The sequence below is a fragment of the Acanthopagrus latus genome, chromosome 10 (genome assembly GCF_904848185.1).
Source record: "Acanthopagrus latus isolate v.2019 chromosome 10, fAcaLat1.1, whole genome shotgun sequence".
Classification (NCBI taxonomy): Eukaryota; Metazoa; Chordata; class Actinopteri; order Spariformes; family Sparidae; genus Acanthopagrus; species Acanthopagrus latus.
The window spans coordinates 6,045,426-6,070,425 of record NC_051048.1 but is presented as its reverse complement, the minus strand read 5'-3'; the positions used below and the strand labels follow the sequence as shown (position 1 = coordinate 6,070,425).

Genomic DNA, 25,000 nt, shown 5'->3' with positions numbered 1-25,000 from the left:
GTACCAAAAGTAAAGCAGAGTGGCCAGAATAAAACATTTTGTATTTTTGGATTATAATTATGAATATGTACGTCAGCTGTTTTATTTTGTTTAATGTATTTATGTAAATGTCAGTGTGCGACAATGTAGCGTGTGACTGACAGAAAATGAATGTCTAAGTAAAATGAAGCTAAATTTATCAAATTCGTATGACAGTACGCCCGCGTAGATCCGACTGTATGTACGGGAAGCACTGGGTTTAACCTCAGCAGGTGGTTAAGGTGGACTTACTAACTCTATGAGCTGACATCATGAATAAATCACAATTAAATTTGACAACTTTGAGCATAGTGGTCCGCTGGCCTGTGTACGTTATGAAATAATTAAACTAACTGAATTGTGCGTCTTGATTGGAAGTTTGAACATATGACTTTACATGCTGTTGGTTAGCTTGTAGCTCGTAACTTCTACATTTCAAGGGATCTACAAAACCTTATTGTTTAATATGATTGCAAGTATTATTGCTGGTATTTATTTTGCATTGAATTATAGTGAAGTAAAAGTGTTGGATGGACCTCAGAATTGAACAGAACTTGAGTACCTTTATAATAACCATCATTAATAAATGGTATATTTACAGTTATCAATAGTTATTTCACCGTTTACAAACAGTTAAACAGCTTTTTCAACAATTGTTTGTTAACAGTTAAATAACCATTAACTAATGTTTAATTAACTATAGATTTACTATGGTTGTATGAAGTGTTACCCTTCTTTCTCTCACTTATGTTTCTTTTTTTCCCCCACCATTTCTCCACAGCGGGAGCAGTTTCTGCAGTATTCCCACTACATCCGGACCAAACCGGAGCTGGACTCTCCTCTGGTCTCGCAGGCTGCCGACTTCTTCAAGGTTAGATCCACCGCGTTTCCGCAAGCATCCGGACGTTTTCACCAGTTTCCCCCCTCGTGTAAACACACTTCCAAAATTAAAGAAAAGCACTCAGTTTTCCTCTTAAGCTATACACACAATAAAAGTGTGTCAGGGTCACAGAATCCTTATTTCTTTTTATAAAAATGTTAAATCACAATGTGAGAACACTATTATGAGTAGTTTTGGAGCACATCACAAGCACAAGCCAATTAAAGTTGTTTTATTCGACAGTGGCGGCAATTAAAAGAAAAAGAAAAAGAGCCGTATACAGTAAAGCTAATTACATGTTTAATGTACACTAGAAAAGCCAATTAAAGGCGGATTAGAGGGAAAGTAATTTGAGCTCGCGAGCTACAATTAACTAAAACTAATACATCGACGGCATCGTGAGATTACTGAGAGGATTTTACAAGGAGAGATCACAGTGCTTAAGATCTCCGAGGCGACATTCGAGTTGTCAAGTGCTCCATCAAAGGAGCCTCTCTAAGAGTCGGCCACCAGGGGGCAGCGTGAGCTCGTGTCCCGTCCTGCAGCAGCTCAAAAAAAAAAAACAGCTTGGAACATGTTGTGGATCATGGCTGCGGGAGGGTTTATGGTTATCATGATGGTGATGGACATGAAACGCAGTGTTCAGGCTGAATGATGATGACGGCGGTGATGATTGTTATGGCTGATGAAGTCAGGAGCGGCACATGGGGCCACTTCTTCCACAAACACATTAAAATGTCTTTATTCTTGTATTATATTTGTATTTTTCAGCACCTACTGAGAGTAAAACCAAGCATGGCTCCCTGCAACTTCAAGATATAATGACTAGAACAATAATTATCCTGATTTCAGATGTCACAATTTGTGATTGCAGCAGACCTCAAGAGCTCCTCACCCAAAAATAGGCAGAAAACACACAAAGATAGATGCATTTTATATTTGTCATGAGTTAAAAAAGTATCTCTCAAAATTGCACAATTTATGTGTATGAGTATGGGGATTTTCAGCAAGGATGACAAAGAAGTCAGCAATATTTTTTTTACCATTTACCATATTTGTGAAATTTTACGTTTAACACCAATAAAATGTTTTCTTCATTTATGAAATTAGTGTAAATGGTGACATCAGTTATAAAAGTTGTGTTCGGTCAGCTACTGTCGGCAGGTAAGACTCACTTTGGACATGGAAGCAGACACCGATGCTGCAACAAACGGAGACTTTTTACAAGAGAAGAAAATGACTGAATGTATTACATTAACTGCTGAATTTACAAGAAGCCCAAATAGTTATGAATTAGTTGTATAAGCAGATTCTTACTGTGTTTAATAGGTTTGTCTTCACTTGACAACTTACAAAATTGAACATTTTTTTAAGGGAGTCTGGGGACTGTCTCCACAGGCCACAGGCATAGCACATATTAGTTAATGTTTACTGTACTGTTTTTCTCAAAAATAATGTCTCATTCCATAAATGTAAATGGTGACATCAGTTGAAACAGTGTGGTCAGCTGCTGAATGTCGGCGGGTAAGACGCACTTGAAGGACCTGACAGGCTGTTGCATGGATGCACCGACAGACTCTTTTTACAAGGAAAAAAACAACTTAATGTGTTGCATTTAATGCTGAATTAACACGAAGACATGACTGGTTCAGAATTTAACTGTTTTTCAAGCTGTTTATTAAGCTGTTTTGCAAAACTTTCTAAAGTTTATCCTTACTCAACAAAACCTGAAATTATGCAATTTTTAAAGGGGGTCTGGCAATATTGTCTAACAGTTGAAATAGTGCGTTTACAAATGTGTTGAACGTCTATACATGAAACAAGCACAATTAATAACTGTAAACCTGAAAGAAAAGGGGGGGGGGGTCCTAACATTTCCTCTACAAATCTAACATTTCTCTCTCTTCTCCTTCCCCAGTCCAAACTCCCCCCCGCCTCCCCCCTCTCCCCTCTGTCCTTCCCTCACTGTCTCCAGGCTCCCACTCAGAGACTGGAGCAGTACTGCGAGGCCCTGGAGGAGCTGGGAGGGATAAACCCCGCCTCCGACTCCGCCCTCTCCATTCTGAGACACGCCCAGCGGCACGGCGAGGACCTCCGGGCCAGTGACCTCATCGTCGGATGTCCGGTGAGAATGCCTGTCCCAGTTTATGACTCTGCAACTGTGAATCAAGTCCCACTTTCCTTTCTTAGAGGGAGAGAAACTAACTCTTGATGAGGTCAGGCAGCGAGACGGAAGAGACGCAAGTGTTTTCCTGCTTTTGTATCTTTTATTATTCATTATCATCCTTGATTAAAAAAGCAGATCTATTGGTCTTTATTTTGAATAGCAAAGCTTTTCTTTAGGTCAACCATGTTTAAAAATTGACTCAAAGGGAATCTTTTGGAATCCAAGTGCGTAACAGAACCTCATTGGCATTTTCTGCAATTTTTTTCCCCACTGCTGGAACACATTAACTACATGAAGTCCATTTTTATTGTTACCTACAGCTATCAAATATCTAATTGCATTAGGAAACAACAATTTCTGAGTGTTAGTGGCCACAACATCCTGGTGAAAACTGTAAAGGTGTGAAAAGTTCTGCTCCTTAGAATCAGTGTTTTTGGAAATCTGAACTGAAAATTCGCTCAGAGTCGCTCACAGTCATAGACTGTATAAAAAATGCACATAGTCTCTGTGACAACACCAACAAGTTTTTGCACAGGGTAACTCCAGTAACTACTCCAAGAGTAACTCCACCAACTTTCCCCATTAAAGTGCGTTTACAGCTCTTTGGGAGAACGACTGCATATGCAAGAACAAGTCTTATAAAGCCTTTTTTGGCTCCAGAGAAACTTGCATGTAAGCTGATAAACTGCCACCAGTGATGTCACTCAGCTGCTAAATTGCATTGTGGGTAATATAGGTGCCAGGTTTCAAAAAAGGAATCAGAAATATCTCTGCTTTTGCTATATCGATTTTGATACTTAATCCAACAGTGATGTAGGAGTGCAATGCTAGACTTTTCAAAACCTGATGCCCACATTACCCACAGTGCAACTTAGCCACTGATTGACATCACTGAAGGCAATTTATCAGATTACATGCAGCTTCCTCTGGAGCCACGAAATACTTCATACCTTTTTTCACATATGCAGTGGTACTCACCAAGGCATGCGTAAAATTGGTGAATTTGCCCTTTATTGGTTCATTCTGCTTCCTATGGGAGGTCAGAATTTCCTACAAGACTGTCCAACTTCTATCTGTGGACATGTTTCTTCTGCGTTTGTGTGTGCAAAATACCGTGTAATGCGTTGTTACAAACTGTTATTGCAGTAACAGCTAATGATGGCTAATGGCTAACCTAGCGAGAACGGTTTGTCATTATCATCATTCCCAGCTCCAATTTTCAACTTTTTTTAGTTAATGGATTGTGCTGTAAGGTCTGGCCAAATACAAAAATGGGCAGAAAGTGTGGAGCGGGATGGATCTGAGGCCTGCAAAATGATGCCTAATTGTCTGGCTAGCTAGCCGGCTAGTGGCTATCTGTGACGCTATATGGCAGAGACTGTGCTTATGCGTAACTTTAAGCCTTAATATAATTAAAAACAAGTGAGTTATATAAAGATTTGGTGGTGGAGGTTGTAAACATGTTTATTTCTGGCCATTTCAAAATGGGGCTCAAGTGACAAGGAACTGCCGGTTCTGTCATTCAAGTTGGTTTCGTTCGTTTTAGCCCTGGAGGTTTGCTGCTTTCTCAGAACGCCAATAAAAAGGAAAAGGAAGTGAAGGGGGAAAAAAAAGTGGTGTTTTCTTCCACGGATTGCGAGGGGGGAACACCTTCGGAACGACTCCGGCTCTCGTTATGGATTTTTAAAAACAGCTTTAACCTTTATCCAAAAGTCAGAAAACACCACATCCACTTGCCCCGTATTGTGCCTCTCTGACATGGCGGTATCATTCAGAGCTAGTCGTGACAAATGTTTGACTCCCACTCACACACACACACACACACACACACACACAGGCCATCCTCTCCTCCCCGGCAGCACAAACGCTTCCATTGAGCTACTTGAAATTGCGCTGCAAAAGCCCTCCAAGTGAAATGTATGTTCAGGTGTGTCTGTGTGTGTGTGTGTGTGTGTGTGTGTGGGGGTGGGTGTGGATGTGGGTGTCCGTAATGCGTGTGAAGCATCACTCACATCATGACCCCACACATCTCCATGGGTTTAAAAATAAAATGCTCGGTGTGACGGGTTGACGGTAAATCATCAGCCCTCCTGATTTTATTGCCGGTTTACGGTCGAGAAAACGTTCGCCCGGTGTTGCATCCACGTTTCCCCGGGTTGCACGTCTAGCATGGAGTCTTTAAGGAGCGTTACGTGAGATTTTACTTTCTATCTGCCTCTCGTAGCAACGCCACAAAGTCACCCTGTAATTGACAGTAACAATGAAGTCAAATCTGTTTTTTTGTTACAGAGGACGTGAGTCAGCTGGCCAATTAGAGCAAAGATCCAAGAGCAAAGAAAAGCATCCCCGCGAACAGTGAATTCAGTCTGTCACCATGCACGGCGCCACAATAATCATCTGGCTTTGTCCTTTTTCTTTGTTGACTCGGCTTCTCAGCTGAAATGTCTTGCCACTGCAAATCAAACATTTTGTGGAGCTGAAAGAGAGGACTGTTGGATAGCAGACATGTCAGAAAACAAGTGTTTTAAGGCCAAAATGTGCTTTATTAGTCCTTTAAATTGACCTTTTTTCATTTGTTTCATATTAATCTGTCTTTTTACAATATTTATGTCCATTATTCATGACAATTGAATGTAACCAGATGAGGAAATAAGTGAATATTTCAACCCGCTGGCGGGAAGAAACGGGGATTTAAACCACAATTTAAGACTAAAGATAGAAATTAAGACGGTATCTCGTGCAGACGGGGGGCCCTGAGCCGGGGCCTCGGGCGGAGATCAGCGAATATTAACGCGCACCCGTGTTTGTTTTGCATGATTTCAGATCCCCGTGGCGGAGCGAGGCGAGCTGGTGCGGCACGGCGAGCTGACGCTGTGCGGGGGAGCTCGGAGGAAGCGGGCGGGCGTGAGGAGCATTTTCCTCTACCAGCACATCGTCATCTTCACCAAACAGAAGAGCCCTGGCCCGGGACGCGTCGCCTACAGCTACAAGCACAGCATCAAGGTACAGAGCCAGAACACACACACACACACGCTCATGTAATCTTTTTCTTTTCTCAGCATTTTGTATGGATAACACTGAAAGCAAACTACTCTGAGGTTTCCATTTGTTTCCCCCCTCGCAGACGGGCGAGATGGGTCTGACTCAGAGCGTGGGCGAGGAGGGAGTGAAGTTTGAAGTGTGGGTCCGACAGGCGCGAACCAAAGACTGCATAACGCTGCAGGCGAAGGACAAAGAGGAGAGGGTGGCCTGGACTCATGACATTGCACATCTGCTGTGGACACACGCCATCAACAACACAGGTACAGTCTGACCTTTGACCCCAGACGCCTCCAACTTTTAGAAAACTCCTCATCGAATTACAGGCCGCACAAAACTTTGCACAGAGCCGCAGACGAGTCGTGTTCCAATAAGAAAGACAGACACAACTTGAAAGAAGCAGTGGCAGACTCAGGATGTTGGAGGGAAGGAAGTAATCAAAAGAGCACCAGCTGTATGTGGTGGGGCACCAGTGTGATACGATTCATCCCAGAGGGCATTTTATCAACTTTTATCTACCGTGTGGGTGTCTAAGATGGCACTTTTGTGGCAATTGTTTAATTTCATCCAGCAGCAGAGATTAAAGATATGCTAAGCTAGGTAGCTAACGCTGTGATAGGAAGCTAGCATAACATTGCGAGATAAAAACTCTGCATATTACATTGTACTTTTTACTTTTTAATATGTTTAATATTAAGGAAATAGAGAGACGGTTCATTGTTGACACTGATTGTGTGCCTGCAACAGTTAAGCAATGTCTCCTGCAGGAGTACGGCAGCACCATGTGGACAAACCACACTGAAGACTGCAGTCTTTACGTTAAATTGGGATTATGATTACATTTGCCAGTGATTATTTTGAAAGGCAGTGCTACGTTGCTTGTTGTAGCACAGCATTTTATTTTATTTACATGTTTGGAATCAATTTATTTACGGGATGTGTCCTCCCCAGTACATATTATACTTACGGTCCTGGTGTAAAGCCTTTTTAAAGGAAGCTGAATGAAGTGACGTAATTCATCTTTGCTCGAGGCTAGCGTCTTAAGGCTACATTGAGCTACCAGCTTAACTAACACACCTGATTCTTCCAAGGAGCTGGCAGGGCTCAGGTTGCATTGTGGGTAATGTAGGCACCAGGAACAAGAAGTTGTCAAGTCAGTTAAAGCAAAATTATTAACTAAGTTGACTTCGTCATGATCTCGTATCTGATTACTTTTACAGGACACGGTCCCGGCAAACAAGGGGTGTTAAGTAGTAAAACACCTAGAACAAGTGGCCAGAGCTTCATACATTACAAGTAAAATAAGGAAAAATTAATGATCAAATTAACATAAAAACAAACATTAACATTATACATTATAATCACTACACGACTTCCAGCTGTTGAATGTAGGTTTCGACCAGTTCCCTCTCTATCAGTTTCACAGCTAATCTGTTTCTAATGTGAGGTCAGATGGTGGTTTTCCAAAAATAATAAGTTCTGGCTCAAGTGCCTGTTTATTTCTGGAAGAATTCCGTGATGGAGGTTATAATTAGCCGCCAGAACTTTCCCATATTTAATCCTGAATCCGATCATTGTTATGCGAACAACTAATCACGGTCCGAAACACTGTGCAGGGAGCTATTTTAAGTTTGTGCTTCATCTTTTTTAACAGTTGTTTGAAAAAGGGGGGTAGTCACATGAACCCACAATTAAGTTGCCCCCTGGTAAAAAAAAGACAAATCTGTGTCCTCGCTGTGTAACTTGATCCTCGATGATTATTTTCTTTCCTGTGCGTGGAGAGCTAAAATGATCAGCACCCGTCCGATCCACCGTTTGATTTCTTAATGTGTTTATGTCAAGCTTCCCGAGCACGAGGACCCGCCTGCTATCGCGTATCACACCCACCTCCTTGCCTCTCCCAATCGCTTCCTGTCGCTGGTTTAGGTTACAGTATCACGCTGGATAAGATCCACTGCAGCTGGCATTAAACAAAGGGACTGACACATTTCAGGCACTGTTACTCGGCGTTCAAATACATTGTTCTTGCTCGACAAAGCAATAAACAAAAGGCCGAGTTCTTACCTCACCAGTCATTACACAACAACGTGATTTATAAAAGAACATCTTCCGATAGCAGTTGTGTACACTATGTGGCCTCTGTACGCGATTGAATTGTTTTGCCTGATTTTCCCTGACAGAGTTGTGTCTGAAGGAATCTCTCTGCATGGGAATCTCCAGCAAGCTGCTGCTGGACGCGACAGGAACTCCAGGCTCCGAGCTGGACTCCATCTCCAGCCTTGACAGAGGTGAGCTCAACAGAAATACACGAGCGACGCTGCAATAAATCATTTCACTTTGGGTTAGAAGACATGCTTTAGTGCACCAAACAGATCAGTTTTCTAGCTCAGCTGTTTTCCACTCCTGTCTCTTTAAGAAAAACCTAGTCTGCTCTGATTGGTCAGCTCACACACGCCTGAGCCAACCAGCTAACAACAACAACAGAGCTAAATCAATGCTTACGTGCCGAACTAGCATAGATTATGCAAATGTGTGACAATGTGACGCAGGGTGATGTCACAAAGTCACTGACTTAAAGGCGGGACTACTCGTGAGGCGTTTGAGGAGCAGTGTTTTCTGTGGGAGAGAGGAGCTTCTGTCGGTGCAGAACTTCAGGAATTTATTTTACATGCACAAGAACACACATAACGTATATAACTGATTTGCATTGATTTGATAAAACCAGGTTCAAACCTCTCGTGTGATCACTTCTATCACTCCATAAATCAAGAAATGCCATAAAAAAAACTATTTTCGCCTTGTTTTTTTCATGAATGAAATGTTCTATAATTCACACTATGAATGATACATGAACAAACCCCTCGGGATGAACCTTTAGAATATGTCAGGGAATAAAACTGGAAAGTGTGGTGTATGTGAGTGCGACTGAGGTGGAGAATTCTGGCTCAGAGAGTGAGAAAAAAAAGCATTTTGAATATGGACTAATAGATATCACCATGAAACCTCTCTAGTTGATGACTAGTCTGAGAGAATACGTATAACAGAAAACAAAAAAAAGTAAAATGGCATTTGAACCTGCAGTTTCTCCTCTCATAACTCCACTTTGGGGCCAAACACTGAGCTGATATCTACTAACATTAAAGCCTGAACACTTAATCTCAAAGAAAACGTGATCGTGTTTGGGAAAAAAAAAACCTGAGTGATAGACGAGAGACAGCAGTTCGACATAGAGTTTTAATATGAAACCCTCTCGCCTCACAGACACAGAAGGTCTGAAGCTCAATCCAATCCTTCAGGAAGTCACTCGGTTCTGTGTGACCAGATTAGATTACTAGTTTGTTCAGAATCTGCTTTTTGGAGCTGGAAGTGATGCGGCTCTGAGACGCAGACACCAAAAAACAAAACGGGTCTTGGGTGTATCTCCCCATGTGACAAGGTAATAACGTTTTTCGTCTTTGTTATTTTTTTTTTTTCAATCTCGCGCCCCCGGGCTACTCTATGAATTTCTGATTTTTGTCTCACACTGAGAAATTTTGAGGAGCTGTGACATGCCTGCAGAGAATATGCGGTGTAGTCAAAAAGGCTCGACTGTGGAAACATTTTTACTTCTGCTGTGATCAAATCCCATCGCAGCCCTCGGTCCTGTGTCTCGCTCAAACTGTGGCTTTGTCATCTTATACTGTATCTATAAACGATCGCTATTTAAGGAACACATCCATCTCAGACATAAGGAGCGCTGTTTACAGACTGCTTTATCTTACATTTCCTGCATCTTTTCTCTTGGCGATAATTAAAACGCGACTGTTAACTGACTTTCAGCAGGATAATAATCATCACAGTGTTTCCTTATCGTGTTATCGCTCCGTAAATTCCTGCTAAATGACTCTGATCAAGCGTTAATTAAAATAGCAAAAAAAAAAACTGGTTACTCAGTTTGGTCTCATTAAACGCATAACGTGGTGGAACGTCAAATGGTTTATTGCTTTGAACTTCAGTCTAGTTATCTAATGTGTGATTTGGGCTGTAGTTACCACGCAGCCACGTGCCCCAGCGGTGGAAAATATGTGTGAATATTTGATTTAATTGATTTTTGGGGCTGCTAGTGGGAAGCGGAACAAGTCGTATACTCAACACCGACTCATTATAACCTCATGATCTTGATAATGGCGTGTTTACAAACAGTTTCCCATTTAACGTTACACGTAGCAACGTTAGCACTGCTAAGAAATCATGTTTTTGTTCCTTTGCGCAATGGGTTAGTCCAATGTCCACTCTGCTTTCAACCCTGTTTTGGATTCCCATCAACTTCTGAGAAAAACATCCGGCTATGAGCTGCTAAATGTTGCACTGCATTCGTTAGCTAGCTGCTAACAGCGGTTAGCCTAGCACAGGGTTTTATAATCAATTCTCAGAAAACAACTATTGTGGTGAGAAACTGAGTTAATGAGTGCGGTGACACTGAACCAGAACAGTTCAAAGCCGTTAAAAAAACCAAAACAATGGGCTGAAAGATGCTAAAACATCTTATAGAGCTGAAAGCATCGAAACTTTGAGTGACAATTCTTCCTCAGTTAGTCACTATGAGTGACGCATTTTTTATATTTCACATCACCATTTAATCCAATACTTATATATAAGTATACTAATATAGGGATTGAAATATAAGAATGTAAAACAAGAAATTAGACAAAACACAAGACTGTTGAAATAAAATAACAAGAATATCAGAATAAAACAAGGATATAGGTGTAGAATAGCAAGAATATGAGAAATAAAATGAGAACATAAGACCAAAAAACAAACAATATAGACATAAAATAAAAGAAACATTAGAAAAAAAAAAACAAGAAAGTAGGAACTGAATAACAAGAATGTAAGAATGAAACAATAATATGAGAAAAAAAAAGACACGTAACATGGGAATAAAATGAGAAGAACATAAGACAAAAACAAGAATATAGGAATAAAATGTAAGAAAGAACTATAGTAGATGGCAAAAAATAAAGTTAAAACTAGTTAACCACTGTGGATATCACAAATAAAATGCTAACTAAAAAGATATAAATGAATACAAAAATATAAATAAATTGTGCCACCATGAAGTTTGATCGCTTTCAGCAATCTAAAGCTTCTGTTCAATGTCCCGGCATTGATATGAATTAAGAGCAACCTTCCAATTCTCTACAAGTCCATAAAAAACCCACTTAACACTGATAATACTCAGTGCTATCAGCAACATTACTACACTCTCCACCTACACACACAATCAGCAACAGGTTCACAATGAATCCCTGTTGAATATATCAGAACAACACCTGCAAAATGAGGAAGATTGAACCATAAGAGGCAGGCTGAAGGAACGTAAACTCATCTTTGTCTCAGAATACCTCCCGGGACACTCCAATCACGAACTGGCCGTTTATAGAATCACATTACAACACCTGTGTGTGAGTTCCCCTTTAAGAAACAAGGTCGCTCCACACGGAGAGACGATGAAAAAAGGAATTTAAATAAAAACACACAATCTGAAACATAATTCCTCAGATTCCAGACCCCCCATCCGGTTTCCAAAGGCCGCTGCTGCCCTGGAGCCAAAGTGATTTCCCATTCACGGCCTGGTGTAATGCACATACTGCTCACCAGGTGTCTCATTGAGTGCAGCAGCTCAGGATTTCAATGCATGAATTGTCCTCCGGGACAGAACACAGTGTCAGAAATTCATTGAACAGGATGAGCAAAATGCCTCCTCTCTCTGGCTCCTCTCCCTTTGTCTCCCATACCCGGTTTCTCCCCATTTCTCATCTCGGGGGAAACATTATGCTACGATGATTCCTGAACGCGGGATCATCATTTGACAGCAAATCACACATTGGAAAAAATGAGCGTCTGAACACCTGCGAGATTTACTGCACGTTAACCTTTAAACGCCTGCCTCACCACACATCTTTCTCCCCATCTCAGTCCACAGCAGCTGCTCAGACTCCTCCTCGGTGGGCAGTCAGAAGGAGGGGGGATCCCCGGCGTCTGGGAGGGACCCCAGGAGAAGCTCCGGATCAACATGTCACTCCCAGGTAGGTCACGGTGTACCTACACAACACACGATACCAAAGATGGTGAAAACATTTTCATATGCAGAATCAACCCAATACAGATAAATATAGATTGAAGTTTTTCTAGACGTCTTCTTTTAGGGAACTCAATCTGTATTTCCTATAAGATCCCTGACACGACTTATATAAAGGCCAAAGAGCTGTGAGGGTGGAGCTTGCCATGCTGAACATGCTGAAAGACGTGGTAGAAACTACTGATGAGTACTGCATTCCTTCACACCATGCACTGCTTGTCACCAGTGTCAGTCGGCCAACTCGAATCGAATAGATCATTATGAGAATTTAGAACTCTGATATTTGGTATCATGGCTCTGATTCACACAAAGAACAATTCTGTCACTCCCCGAACATCAAAGTCAGCACAGCAGAGACTGGGGAGTAGCTTCCCTTGAGGTCCAGCGCAGATGCGGAGCCTACAGGTCAGTGTTGGGGTGGAGTGGAGCTCATGACATATTTGTATGAATAGTAACCAGAAAAAACAGCGGGTATTAACGGTGGGCTCTGATTCTGTCAATCCCCAAAATAATAACACAGAGAGAGTGTGGAGTGATGGAATTAACTTCCCTCGTAGGGCAGGTTCAGAGATTCAGTGCCTACAGGTGGATGCTGGAGTGAACTGGGGCTCACTAAATGTTGAGTGAACTACAGCCACAACACCAACACAGCTGAGCTTTCTGGCTTTGATTCTGTCACTCCCGAAACACCAAACTCAGCACAGCACAAGTGGGGACCGAAGTTACTTACACTTTTAGGGCAACAATCCAGAGCCTACAGGTGGATGCTGAAGTGGAGGGGACTTAAATTTCAGGCTCTTATTCCGTCACTCCCTAATAATCTAAGCCACCACGCCAGGGAGCGTAGGAGTGATGGCACTAACTTTCCTTACAGGCAGTGAAACAGTGCTGTGGTGGTTTGGGCCCAGTGGAACTGTTCATGAACAGAGGGCACCACGGTAGCAGGACATGGCAGCATCGCGCTCAGGCTTCCCCAAACACCAAACTCCGAGCTAATGATTACCTCCATTATCCGTTAATCTGCCAATTATTTTCAAATTATTATCAAAATAGCTGGCAGCCAATCCACTTTTGATTGGCGTGCGGCAGCGGGCGTTGCCGTGAGAGAGTCAGCTGAGTGCGGACATATGTTGCCAATATGTCGCAGCGAGAGAGGAGCGATATTGGAGTGTGAACAAGAACGCGGGCTCTTGTTGCATAATTAGAAGCAGGGATGGGAATTCTTTAGTGGTCGAACACACAGAAACACAGCGATGTGTAACTGCAACCAACCTGAAAACAAACAGGAAAGAGGAAGATGATGAGACGGAGAAACAAAATGTGTATATATATATATATATATATATATATATATATATATATATATATATATATATATATATATATATATATATATATATATATATATGCAATGCTCTTTTAATATGTACAACTGCCGTCCACTTTTAGCCTGTGGCCCCGCCATAATTTCCAGTTTTGACCCTCCAGGGAAAGTTTGGTCACTCCTGTTTATTTGGTTTGTTTTATGTGTCCGCACTTTTTTTCGGTTTTGAATTCGCTTCTAGCTTTCTTCTGTGTCGTTTATGGACAGAAGCAACTCAAAGCAATCCCAGAAAAAAAAAAGAAAAAAAAAAACAACTTAACTGAGCGCGTTCCTGTGGGTTAGAGGTTAAGACGCCATCATCATCACCATCATCTGTGTCTCCCCTCATTTCCTTCCATCTGTCTGTCTGCTGGTGTCGTCTAATGAAGGCGCAAATATGTGATGAAAAAAAAAAAACACTTAGTAGATTGTCTACCTCTGCAAATATTTTCTCAAGAATGTTTGGCTGCCTTCAATAGGGAGGGGACAAGGAATCAGGGGAGAGAAAGTAGGGATGGCATGCGGCAGAGGTTCACACATGGTCAGTGTCTTCAACCTCAGATGCCTGGAATTTGTCATTTTCTAATCTGTTAACAGCAACTTGCCTGATATTTATGGGCTGGGAGCATTCAAAAGCCCATTTGGGTTTTTACAGTTTTTTACAACTTGTCTCTCTTTTCATGTGTCGTAAGAAAGGACTTGTTGTTTCATTGTGGGCAAAACAGAAATCTCACCTTTAACGCCTGAGATCCCCCAAACAGCCAAATCAATTCTATATGTTTGTAAAGTAAAGAGTGTATGTGAGTGTGTGTGCGCACTTTCTCAGCTATAAGAAAACAGCAATACCTGCCTGCCATCACCGCGGTTTAAATGAATTTGCTCTGCGCGCACACACACACACACACACACACACACACACACACACACACACACACACACACACATTCTCTCAATCTCCTTATCTAGCAAACAGAATATGACAGATTGGCAAACAGACTGCGCCGGGAACAGATTGACAGACAGACGGACACACGCAGCCCAAACAGATAGGGCAAACACGCAGACAGCGATATGCACATATTCAACAACAGAGGGAGGATTGCCGCTCGCGCCCACGTACGCGCACGCCTTGGCACACACACACGCTTTTGGTGCGGAATTAAAAAATGTGACTGTTTCTGTTTTGTGTTTTTTTTTTTCTCGTTCCTTTCCCTCAGAGTCAGTCTCCCTCTACAGCTGTGTAACCGTCATCTCAATAAGAGTAAGTAACATGTTTCTTTTGTCCTTTTTCTCATCTGCTCTCATCTTTTCAACGCATCCCTCACTTCACACCTTTTTACCGACTGCTTGTTGTCCCCGAAATAAAATTTAATATCCAACTTCTTCGTGTCTCTCTAGAACAGAAACTGGACTTTTTTCCCCCGATCATCTCATCTGCACCTCTGAGCGACTGGACTTCGAGGAGCATGAAGACAAAATGGGGGGACCCTCAGACTCTATTTGAACTTCTCCCAAAGGGCCTTCCTTTTTCCCCCCCCCCTCCTTGCCCCCTTCACCTCCTTGAAACAAACAAAAAAAAAAATGCCTGCAGATTAGCCGGAGCAGTAGCTTACTGCATCACTTCCCCCCCCGAGCCCCTCCCGATTGAAAGCTGCCTACCCAGCCTACCCCCGGATCAAAAATGCCCCTGTTCAAACCATGACAAGCACCAGCAGGGCTCTCTGCACTCCGCCATTTTGGATCTGCCAGTCTCAGTTGCTGGCAGAGTCATTGACACCAAAGGCACTTCAGCCACACAGTGCGGCCATTGTCTGCCCCGCGGCTCCCCGCTAGGCCAAACCACTTGGTCTGAACCACTGACTGCCTGGCTGGCTGACTGTACGCATCACATGCTCCAGCATCTGATAATAAACAGGAAGTGATACACAGAGCGTAAATCCACCGTAGGATTGCAGATTTAGAATGTATTATGTACTTTGTCATTTTCATAACGCTGAATGGAGTACTGTAGGCTTTTTTTTTTTTCTCCTCTTCTCTCCCTCATGCCTGTGTAAAAATGCGTGGCATAGGCTAGGTGTGATTGCATCTATGTAAATGAGGCACACACACACACACACACTCTCAACACATGCAGTCATTCTTATTGTTATAAGACAGTGGAGCATTATTCACATGCTCACACACACTCACTGAGGCCATTTTAGAGCCTGGTACAGTGGCTAAATCAACGCCGGGCAAGGTTGCATCTGGACTCTTTGCAGTAAGCGTTGCCTCGATGATGAAGCTCTCGCAGAATTATATCCGACTGCTATACATTCTGTTTCTGTGTCTGTTGAAGCTAATGATGTCATATTAACAGTGGCGAAATGGTATTTAGTCTTTCACAAGTATAACTTATGTCAGCAACATGGTGCCTTAAGAAGTGTACTGATGAGTACTGATACTGAACTGAATCTTCTACCTTTAAATATAAGATGCCATATTCTTAATGCCAAAGGTATAAAAATGGGTGTCTGTGCAATGTTGATTTGTGTACAAAAAGTCATTGTATGTTACATTCTGTGTGAGCTTTCCCTAATTGGACTGCTTCCTCCATATAATGGAGAAAGGTGGATCTGTTCCGCCGGTTTTACTGGTTTTGTGCTCGCGGGCCAGGAGACATGAACTACTTCCAATTATTCTCAAAGAGCTAATTTACTCAGATTTGAATCGCTCAAAGGAAAACGGTTCGCCTCTGTCTATGGCGTTTTGAGCTTGAAGATCGTAGTTTGGAGTAGTCACAGTGAGATCTTCAAGGCCAGTTGAATGAAATTCTTGAGACGGAGCCATTATGATGTCCTGGGATAGATTTTTAAGGTCCAGTGTGGAGGACTTAGCAGAAATCTTGGGCAGTGTATTATTATTATAGTGCATTATTATCATCAGATTGCACTGTTATGTTTATACAGGGCCTTAAATCTGATTTATGGTTGCACGTTGGCTCTAGCCGACGCCGTAACTTACCTAAGTGGTCCACGCTGTAATGAGCGTTTATGCGTGAACCAAGACCGGGTAACCCCAGAAAAGCAGCAGTCGGCTGGTTAGGAGGGACTGCAACAGCCGAATAGTGCGGTGTGTTTACTGGGAAAACTATAGCAAAACTATGGCCCTGGCATTGCCACCGCTGCTAAGCACTGGAGAGGCTAGAAAATGTGACGCTACCACGCAGGCCAATCACAGTTATGATCAATCATTACGTCAGACTGCGGCGTAGGGTTGGTTGCAACCTGAAACTTCACCACTAGAGGCACTGTAACGCTACATATTGGACCTTTAAATTTTAACATAATAGTTTGGCTAGGCTAGCTGTATTTTCAAAACCTCCAAACCGGGACCCTCAAGTGTACCTCCCATTAACACACATGTATCTGTCATGCATGCACCATAAGTGTTTTCATCATGATGGGGACAATATTTCAGTGCTTATGAAGTGGAAAAAAGTTACCCTCCTGGTGCTCTTCACAAAAGTCTGACTATCTCCTCAGCCTGACAGCTAACAGTTAGCATACTGACAGGTTCTCACAGAAATAGCTGCAAATGTCATTACTCATAGGTCAACAGCAGCCTTGACTGGCATGCTGATTGATTGACAGGCCACACTTAAATAGTGTAATTGCTATTTTAAATGTGAAAGATCAGGAAAACTGGGACACTGTTGGGACTTGAACCCGGTACAGTCCCAGCCAAGCCTGCACATCTGGTCACTCCACCTCTGTCTTTGATGCTAAGCTAAGCTAACCTACTGCTGGCATTAGCTTCATACTGACCATGAGAGTGGTATCAGTCTTCTTATCAAGGTCTTGGCAGGAAAACAAAGTGAAAAACCAAAAGTGTTGAACTTTTCCTTCAAGAGATCATATCTCAAAGCTAATGCAACATGCTAACCTTACCAAAACTCTAATAACAAAAAGTAGATAAAAGGATTCAACATTTCATTTGATGCTGTAGTTCATGTCTCTTGTCGGCAGTAAAACCATCAAACCATCATGCTTAAGGTACAACATGAACCCGTCGGGGTTCAGCTTGTGTCTGCAGCAGCCGTTTGTCGCTGCGATCACACTTCAGCTCGCCGCATATCTGCATTCAAAATTTCAAAAATTGCAAATGGCTATTGAGCCGTTTCTGAATCAATATGTAATTTGTTGGCTTGGAGAAGCCTCGCACACCTCATAGCCTTTAGCTGTTTGGTACATTGCGTTATATTGGAAGCAATGTAATGAACACCATCTTTCATTCTGGCTGCGGTATAGATTGTCATATGCAGTATTCCTCACTTCTGTAACGCCGCAGCAAGGCAGTATTAATGTATAGAGACCTTTGTCCCCCCATCTCGCTCCGTTTTGCTACGACACACTCTGCCTGATGTTTACATTTTTTGGAAAGAATGTGGAATGTTGGAAATGCATGTCATGCTTTACTTGATCATTGTACTACTTTTTTTTTTCCTCTGTGTCGAATTAAAAAAAAAAAAAAAAGAAAGAAAAGAAAGAAAACTGGATGCAAACATCTCCGAGGGGGGATTGAAGAGGAGGAGGAGGAGGAGGAGGAGGAGGAGGCGGCGGAGCGGGCGGGTTGAGAGGTTTGCGCTTGAACCTTTTTAGCAGGTCTAACCTCAAAATGAGGCCTGTAACCTTCGGAACCTCGAACAGGCTATAATGAGTGGGGTCTCGCCTCTGAAAGCCAGCTGTGCTGCCGCTTCCACCGGGCCTCGCGCAAAAAAAAAAAAACAAAAAAAAAAAAACCCAGAATGATTAGATAACTACAGTGCAGCGCCATATCAAATAGTTCCAGGGATCAAATTCTCTGAAAGGAGGGAGGGCAGTTGTGAGAGAGTGTGTGTGTCCATCTGTGCATGTGAGGGGGAGAGGAATGAGAGATAAAGGGTGGGCAATGAGTGTAGGGGGGGAGGCAGGGAGGGAGGGAGGGAGCGAGGGAGGGAGGTGGGGACAGGAAGGGGCAGAACTGAGGGGAGAGAGAAAGGGAGCGACAGAGGAGAAGGACAGGAGACAGTAGGTGGGAATGATGGGAAATGAGCGAGGGCGAAGGGGCAGACAGACAGAGAGGCACAGTCAAGGGGAGAGCAGGAGCACGAGGGGGGAGGGGGGGGAAGAGAGGAAGAATAGAGGAGGGGGGGGCTTATAGAAAGAGGGAGACACAAAGTAGAGTTAGAAGTTTTTTTTTCCTAATGGAGAGAACTAAGAGCGGGCCGAGAGAGCTGCAGAATGGATGAAGGAGAGAGAGCGAGCGGGGTAAAAGGGGGGATGTTGACAAAGCAGCGAGACTGTGGCGAACAAAGAGAACGTGAAGAGAATGAGTCGGGGGAAACATCAAAGGGATTTTTCAGGCCCGGTTACCGGGACAACAGACATTTGCATGCGATTAGCTTTTTACATCATATTAAGAAGGGTTAGGGTGAGGGAGGGGAGGGAGAGGAGGGAGGGAGAGGAGAGGGGAGGGAGGCAGGCAACTATAGATCATACACACACACACTGTATGAGATAGTGAGAGGGGGGAAAAAGGGAGAAAGAAAAAGAGGGACGTTGGTCATCTCACGCGGATAAACTGACTTATAGGCAGCCAGCCAAGCGTTTCTTTTGTAAATGAGAGTGCATGTTGAGGGGAGATACAGTAATATGCCGGCGCAGACATTTTAGGCAGAGGGAGGTCAAAGCAGGCAGTGTGTGTGTGTGTGTGTGTGTGTGTTTTTATTTTTTATTTTTGATGCCTTCGGTTTGACACAAATGATTTAAAGCAGTGAGGAGCGGTCCGCCACCGAAATGACCCCTGTGTGAACGCAGATGTCAGGTCTAAAGCGAGACCTATGTGTGTTTCTTTTTCACTTTACTTGAGCCGAAATAATCTTTTCAGTGCAGACTTCAGCAACGAGTAATCGATTAATCGATTCGTCGATTGAAGGAAAATTTGTTGCCAATCATTTCACTAATTTTTCAAGGAAAATGTCAAACATCTGTTGAGTAGAATCGATATTTTTTCAGCAGCAGAACACACAGTATTACCGGGACTTACACTTGAAACTGCAGCAATTAGTTGTTTAATCAGTCAATCATTTGAAAGAAAATTAGTCACCTACTGTTTTAATAATTGATTAATTGTTTCAGTTATTTTTCAAGCAAAAAATGTCAAACATTTGCTGAGTATAATTATTATTTTTCAACAGCAGAACATATAGTTTGACCCAGACTTACTTACAGCTGCAATAATTAGTTGATTAATCGATTGAAAGAAAATGAGTCACCTACTATTTAAGTAGTAGATTAATTGTTTAATTTTTCAAGAAAAAATGTAAAACATCTGTTGAGTAGGGTTCCTATTTTACACCAGCGGAACAGACATTATTACTCAGACTTGCACTTGAAACTGCAACGATTAATTGATTAATCGATAAGTCGATTGAAAGAAAATCAGTCGGCATATTTTCTTGTCGCGCACACATTATTTGCAGCAAAACATATAATATAATATAATCCAGATTGACACCTGGAGCTGGTACAATCAGTCGATCAGTTGATTGAAAGAAAATGGATCGCCAACCATTTTGATAATTGATTAATCGTTTCAGTCATTTTACAAGCAAAAATGTCAGACATTTGCTGCTTTTTTTGCCATTGATCATAGTTAATGAAGAGTCTTTTGGTTTTGGACTGTTGGGTGGACAAAAGTAGCAATTTAAACATATCACTTTGGGCCTTGGGAAACATTTTTTCAACAAAAATAATCATAATAATAGTGTGATCACTCCCTCACTCCTGTTACCTTGACTTTGGTGTTTGGGGAGTGACAAGATCAGAGCCTGAAAGCTATGCCATCATTTCTTTTAACCGTTAATAGCGCTGCTTTTATGGCTGCTGTTCATTCAGTGTTTAACAAGCGTTTAAACTCCACCCCAGTATCCACCTGTAGGCTTTAAATCTACATTTGTCTACGAGGGAAGTCACCACCATCACTCCTCAGTCCCTGCTGTGATGAGTTTGGTGTTGGGGAGTGACAGTGGCTACTGTTAGTTCAGTGTTTTATAGTCTTTGGACTTTTTGGGGGCTGTTTGTTGGACAGATGAAGCAAACTAAAGATCTCACATTGAGCTCTTCCAATGAGCATGTTCCCCATTTTTGTTGACAATTTAAATACCAAATGACTGATTGTGGAAATTATGTGCAGGTTATGTTGCAGTCCTACATACAGTACAACAAAAATAGTTAAAATGTAAAGGCAGCGATTGTGGATTAACCAAGCAGATGTGAAACTGATAAAATGCACTGCTGAATATCTGGAAATGGGGCTGACAATCTGGAGATAAGAGATTCTCTCAACATCCTTTGAAAATAACCACACAGAGTGGGTGAAATGAATAAAACACGACGCTGATCATTAACAACATCACATAAAAAAAATCCCAACAGATTAATCATAAAAAAAACAAGAAACTAACAAAAAAAAAACAAAACGTATGGACGCATGTTTGTGCACATGGATACGCCTTCGTGCACGACGTCTAGACACGGTATAAACATAAACACGTAAGCATCCAACATGGAGCCACGCTACGCCATAAACACCATGTTGTTTGCACACATGCACTGCATACATCACTGTGTCGTAAAAAAAAAAAAAAAAAAAAAAAAAAAACAGAAAGAAAATAAAGAGCGCACCTCACACAACCTTCCCTGCAATCATAAAAGCTATTAAACATGTTTCTATGGGCACACACCCTCCGGCATTGTACACATGTAATATTATCCATATCTCTCCTCCACCTCCCTCCATCCATCCATCCTTCCTTCCTTCCCTCCCTTCTCCATCTCCATCACCATCTCCATCAATCCCCTCCCTCTTTTCCTCTCCATCTCCATCACCATCACCATCTTCTTTCTCCCCCCTTTTTCCATCCATCCATCTTCCTCCCTCCCTCCCTCTTAATCTCCACCTCTCCCTCCTTATATCTCTCCACCCCTTTCTCTCCCTCTCTCTCTCTCTCTCCGGCCTGCTCTCTCTCTTCCTCCCTCTCTCTGTGTGAGTGTGTGTGTGTGTGTGTGTGTGTGTGTGTGATGCTTCAGTGCCCTCTGTATTGTGGCTGCATTGTGCCAGTAGGCGTCGCCGCGACAGCCTTTGTCATGGCAGCATTGTGATGGGGGGTGATGGTGTGTCTGTGTGGGGTGGAGGTGGAGGTGGGTGTGTGTGTGTGTGTGTGTGTGTGTGTGTGTGTGTGTGTGTGTGTGTGTGTGTGGAGTGTATTACAGTATCAATACCCTGACACTGCGACAAAAAGGACAGCAGCCGTAGCCACATATCACTCCACCTCTGCACTCCTCCTCCTCCTCCTCCTCCTCCGTCGTCTCCTTCTCCCCCCACAAACCCCCGCCTCGCCTCGCCTCACCTCCGCCACCTCCTCCCGAATCAATTCCTCCTCCCCTCCCCTCTCAATTGATTTCCCACCATATCTCACTGAATATGTACATATTGATCCTCTCCTCCTCACCCCACCTCAGCCTCACTTCTTCCTCTCCCTCTCCTTGTTTTTACTCAAACATCTATCAGATTTCACCCCCACCTCCCTCCCTCCCTCCCTCCATCCTTTCGCTCCTCCACCCTTATCTCACTCCATCTCACACACACACACACACACACACACACACACACACACACACACACACACACACACACACGCTTCCCCTCATCTTTCATTTCATCTCTCCCAATTCTTCCCCCCTCTCTCTCTCTCTGTGCCATCTCCTCTGCCCCCCCCTTTCTCCTTCACACCTCCCTCCTCGTCTCCCCCCCTCCCCTCCCCTCCCCTCCCTCCCGGCTGTTTTCTCTTCTTTCTTTTTTTTTTCTTTTTTTGTTTTTTTTTGTGTTTTGTTTGTGTGTGTGCGTGCGTGCGTCGCGTGCGTCCTGTCTCACTCACTCTCTGAATATTAATTGGTGCATTTCTGCTGCGGCGGAGAAAACAATCAAAGCGTCAGGGGCGGGTGATGATGCCATTGTGGCAGCAGCAAACACGTACACATATGTACCGCGAGCGTGCACACACACGCACACACAAACACACACAGGAGAGGGCGAGACACACACTCGCAGCGCACATATATGCACTTTTTCACACGTATATAGATGCTGCTGACATGCGAAATGTCCTGACACACATGCATACACACACACGCGATGATTTACCGTGTACACACACACACACACACACACACACACACACACACACACACACACTGAGACAAGCATGCACCGCACATATGCCACAGACTTAGTCAGTCACTCTCAGACACACAATAGCAGGCTTACAATGGCTGATCCAGGAGATATGTTCTGCGTCAGCAAAGACATTTGAATTTTCCCAGCCAACGTTTACCTTCACATGGCGCTCGGGCACATCGCATTTAAATGTTAAAGCCGAGGCCTTCAGCCCGAGGAACATTCAGACTTACAATTAAGTGATATTTCTTCTACGCGCCAGGCCCAAAAGGAGAGGCCGACACATAGAGGTGGAGGTTGGATCGAAATCCACACCGAAGCTGCTCTTCTGTGGAAGAGAATCAGCTCAAGTGTGAGAGTGAAGTAAAGGGAAGATGTGCTGGTGAGGTATCAACGGTGCACAAGATCACTCAGCCGGCGTTTTGTTGTTCAACATGTTCTGTATCTCACTCTGGAACTCTTTGAAAGAGGCGAAGAGGTGGCGTTGGAAGAGGGCGCGTGGGCTTCGGCTCTCCATGCGCATCCTGGCCCCACGTACTGTGGATCTGACTCCCTGCTTTTGTGTTGTTTGTGTACCCTCGCATGGCAGGGCACGACACGGCACGGCACGACACGGCCCGGCACGGCACGACACGGCACGGCACGACACGGCACGGCACGACACGGCACGGCACGGCACGGCGCCCAATACTCGCTCATGCGGGCCGCTTGCGTGTAAAAAAACAAAACAAAACAGGAGAAGTCGATGAATTCAGCTTCGGAGATCTGGTGACAATATTTGAGTTAAATCAACAGTTAACTAAATGTTTTAAATGACTCTATCTGCTGGCTGAGCAATGATAGGATGCCATCTCCTGCGAGTTTATTATGGCTGCATGTCCCAAATCTAGATCAAGATAGGTGTTCGGTGGAATCAGATAAAAGCCACAGATGTGGTGAAGAAAACTCCCTCTTTCAGCTCTGTAAAGTAAACGTTTCACTCGTGTCGTCCGTCGCTTACAGTCGAGCTCCTTCCCGTCAGCTGAATCCTAAAGATGCGCCTCGCTGGATTTACCGGCTTCCTGTTTGTCGACACACCGGGAGCTGGAAGCAGTTCTGAGGAAAGACAGTTGATAGTCGCCAAATTGCGACGTTTCCGGTTTAAGGCTCGTTTGTGCCGTCTTAACCTACAATAATAGATACACGTGTTGGCCCGTATGCATAAGCATTTGGAAAAAGGTGCAGAAACACAGCGGAAATGAACGCAGAGGACAGTCTGGAGGCCCTCTGGGTATCTGCATCGAATGCCGAGCATAAATGAGCCTTAAGAGCCGCCAAGTGTTATTGTGAGGCTCAACGATCAACACTTTCTTTCTCCACAATCTATAGCGCCTAGAGAGAAAGTCACTTAGTAGAATGCAAACCTCCGTCAAGGCCCAATAATCCCTTTTATTCAATCATCAAATTGCATCCATTCGCAGTCACTTGAACACACCTGATTTTTCATCTAAATCCATAATTCCCTGAGAAATATACTAAAATATCCACACACACACACACACACACACACACACACACACACACACACACACACACACAAGAGCCAAGAGTCCCGTCTCCATTTCCTCTGGATCCGCACTAAAAGTTAAGGGACTCTAATCTGGGCTCGGATTCATCCTGCATCCAAGTTTTGTGAAATTCAGTTCAGTAGTCTTTGTGTAATCTGGGCCACAAACCAACGAATGGCATAGAGTGGTGAGGTGAAGACAGCCGCACAAATTTTGAGTGATATTGGATCATGAGTGATGATTGAGAGGGATTTATTTGTATCGATTGAGTCGATACAGGACATTATGTTCCTGCTTGGTGCGCCTTTAAATTCTGACACACAAAGTGCTGAACACCAGTTGCGGATTGTGCCTTTAAGTTAAACTTGAAGCTGCATTGATCAGTGTCTTCACAGGGACACTGACTCTAATGTGACAGGGGTCACTGGTAGTGAAGACCCCCCACAGAGCTGCTTCCTTTGCTTATTGTTATGTCACTTGGATGTTTGACCTTGACTGTGCAGAGTGATGCATGTTTGACACCAGAAGACTGTTTTCATATTCATCTGTGGCCATCCTCAATCTGAGTTTAAGACGTGACCCGTACAAGCAGGATTTTGTGACA

The 25,000-nt window shown here is 43.3% G+C and overlaps 1 protein-coding gene across 2 annotated transcripts in view; it reads left to right on the top strand.

Moving 5' to 3' along the window:
* arhgef40 (Rho guanine nucleotide exchange factor (GEF) 40) overlaps positions 1 to 18,108 on the top strand; it is a 46,840-nt gene extending 28,732 nt beyond the window's left edge. For both annotated transcript variants that reach the window (XM_037112083.1, XM_037112082.1), the window contains 8 exons: positions 800 to 889; positions 2,817 to 3,023; positions 5,889 to 6,068; positions 6,190 to 6,367; positions 8,285 to 8,392; positions 12,066 to 12,175; positions 14,809 to 14,852; positions 14,990 to 18,108. In XM_037112083.1, coding sequence (XP_036967978.1) covers positions 800 to 889; positions 2,817 to 3,023; positions 5,889 to 6,068; positions 6,190 to 6,367; positions 8,285 to 8,392; positions 12,066 to 12,175; positions 14,809 to 14,835 — 900 coding nt within the window. In that variant the 3' untranslated portion in view covers positions 14,836 to 14,852; positions 14,990 to 18,108. The remainder of the gene's footprint in view (positions 1 to 799; positions 890 to 2,816; positions 3,024 to 5,888; positions 6,069 to 6,189; positions 6,368 to 8,284; positions 8,393 to 12,065; positions 12,176 to 14,808; positions 14,853 to 14,989) is intronic.
* Positions 18,109 to 25,000: the final 6,892 nt, after the last annotated feature.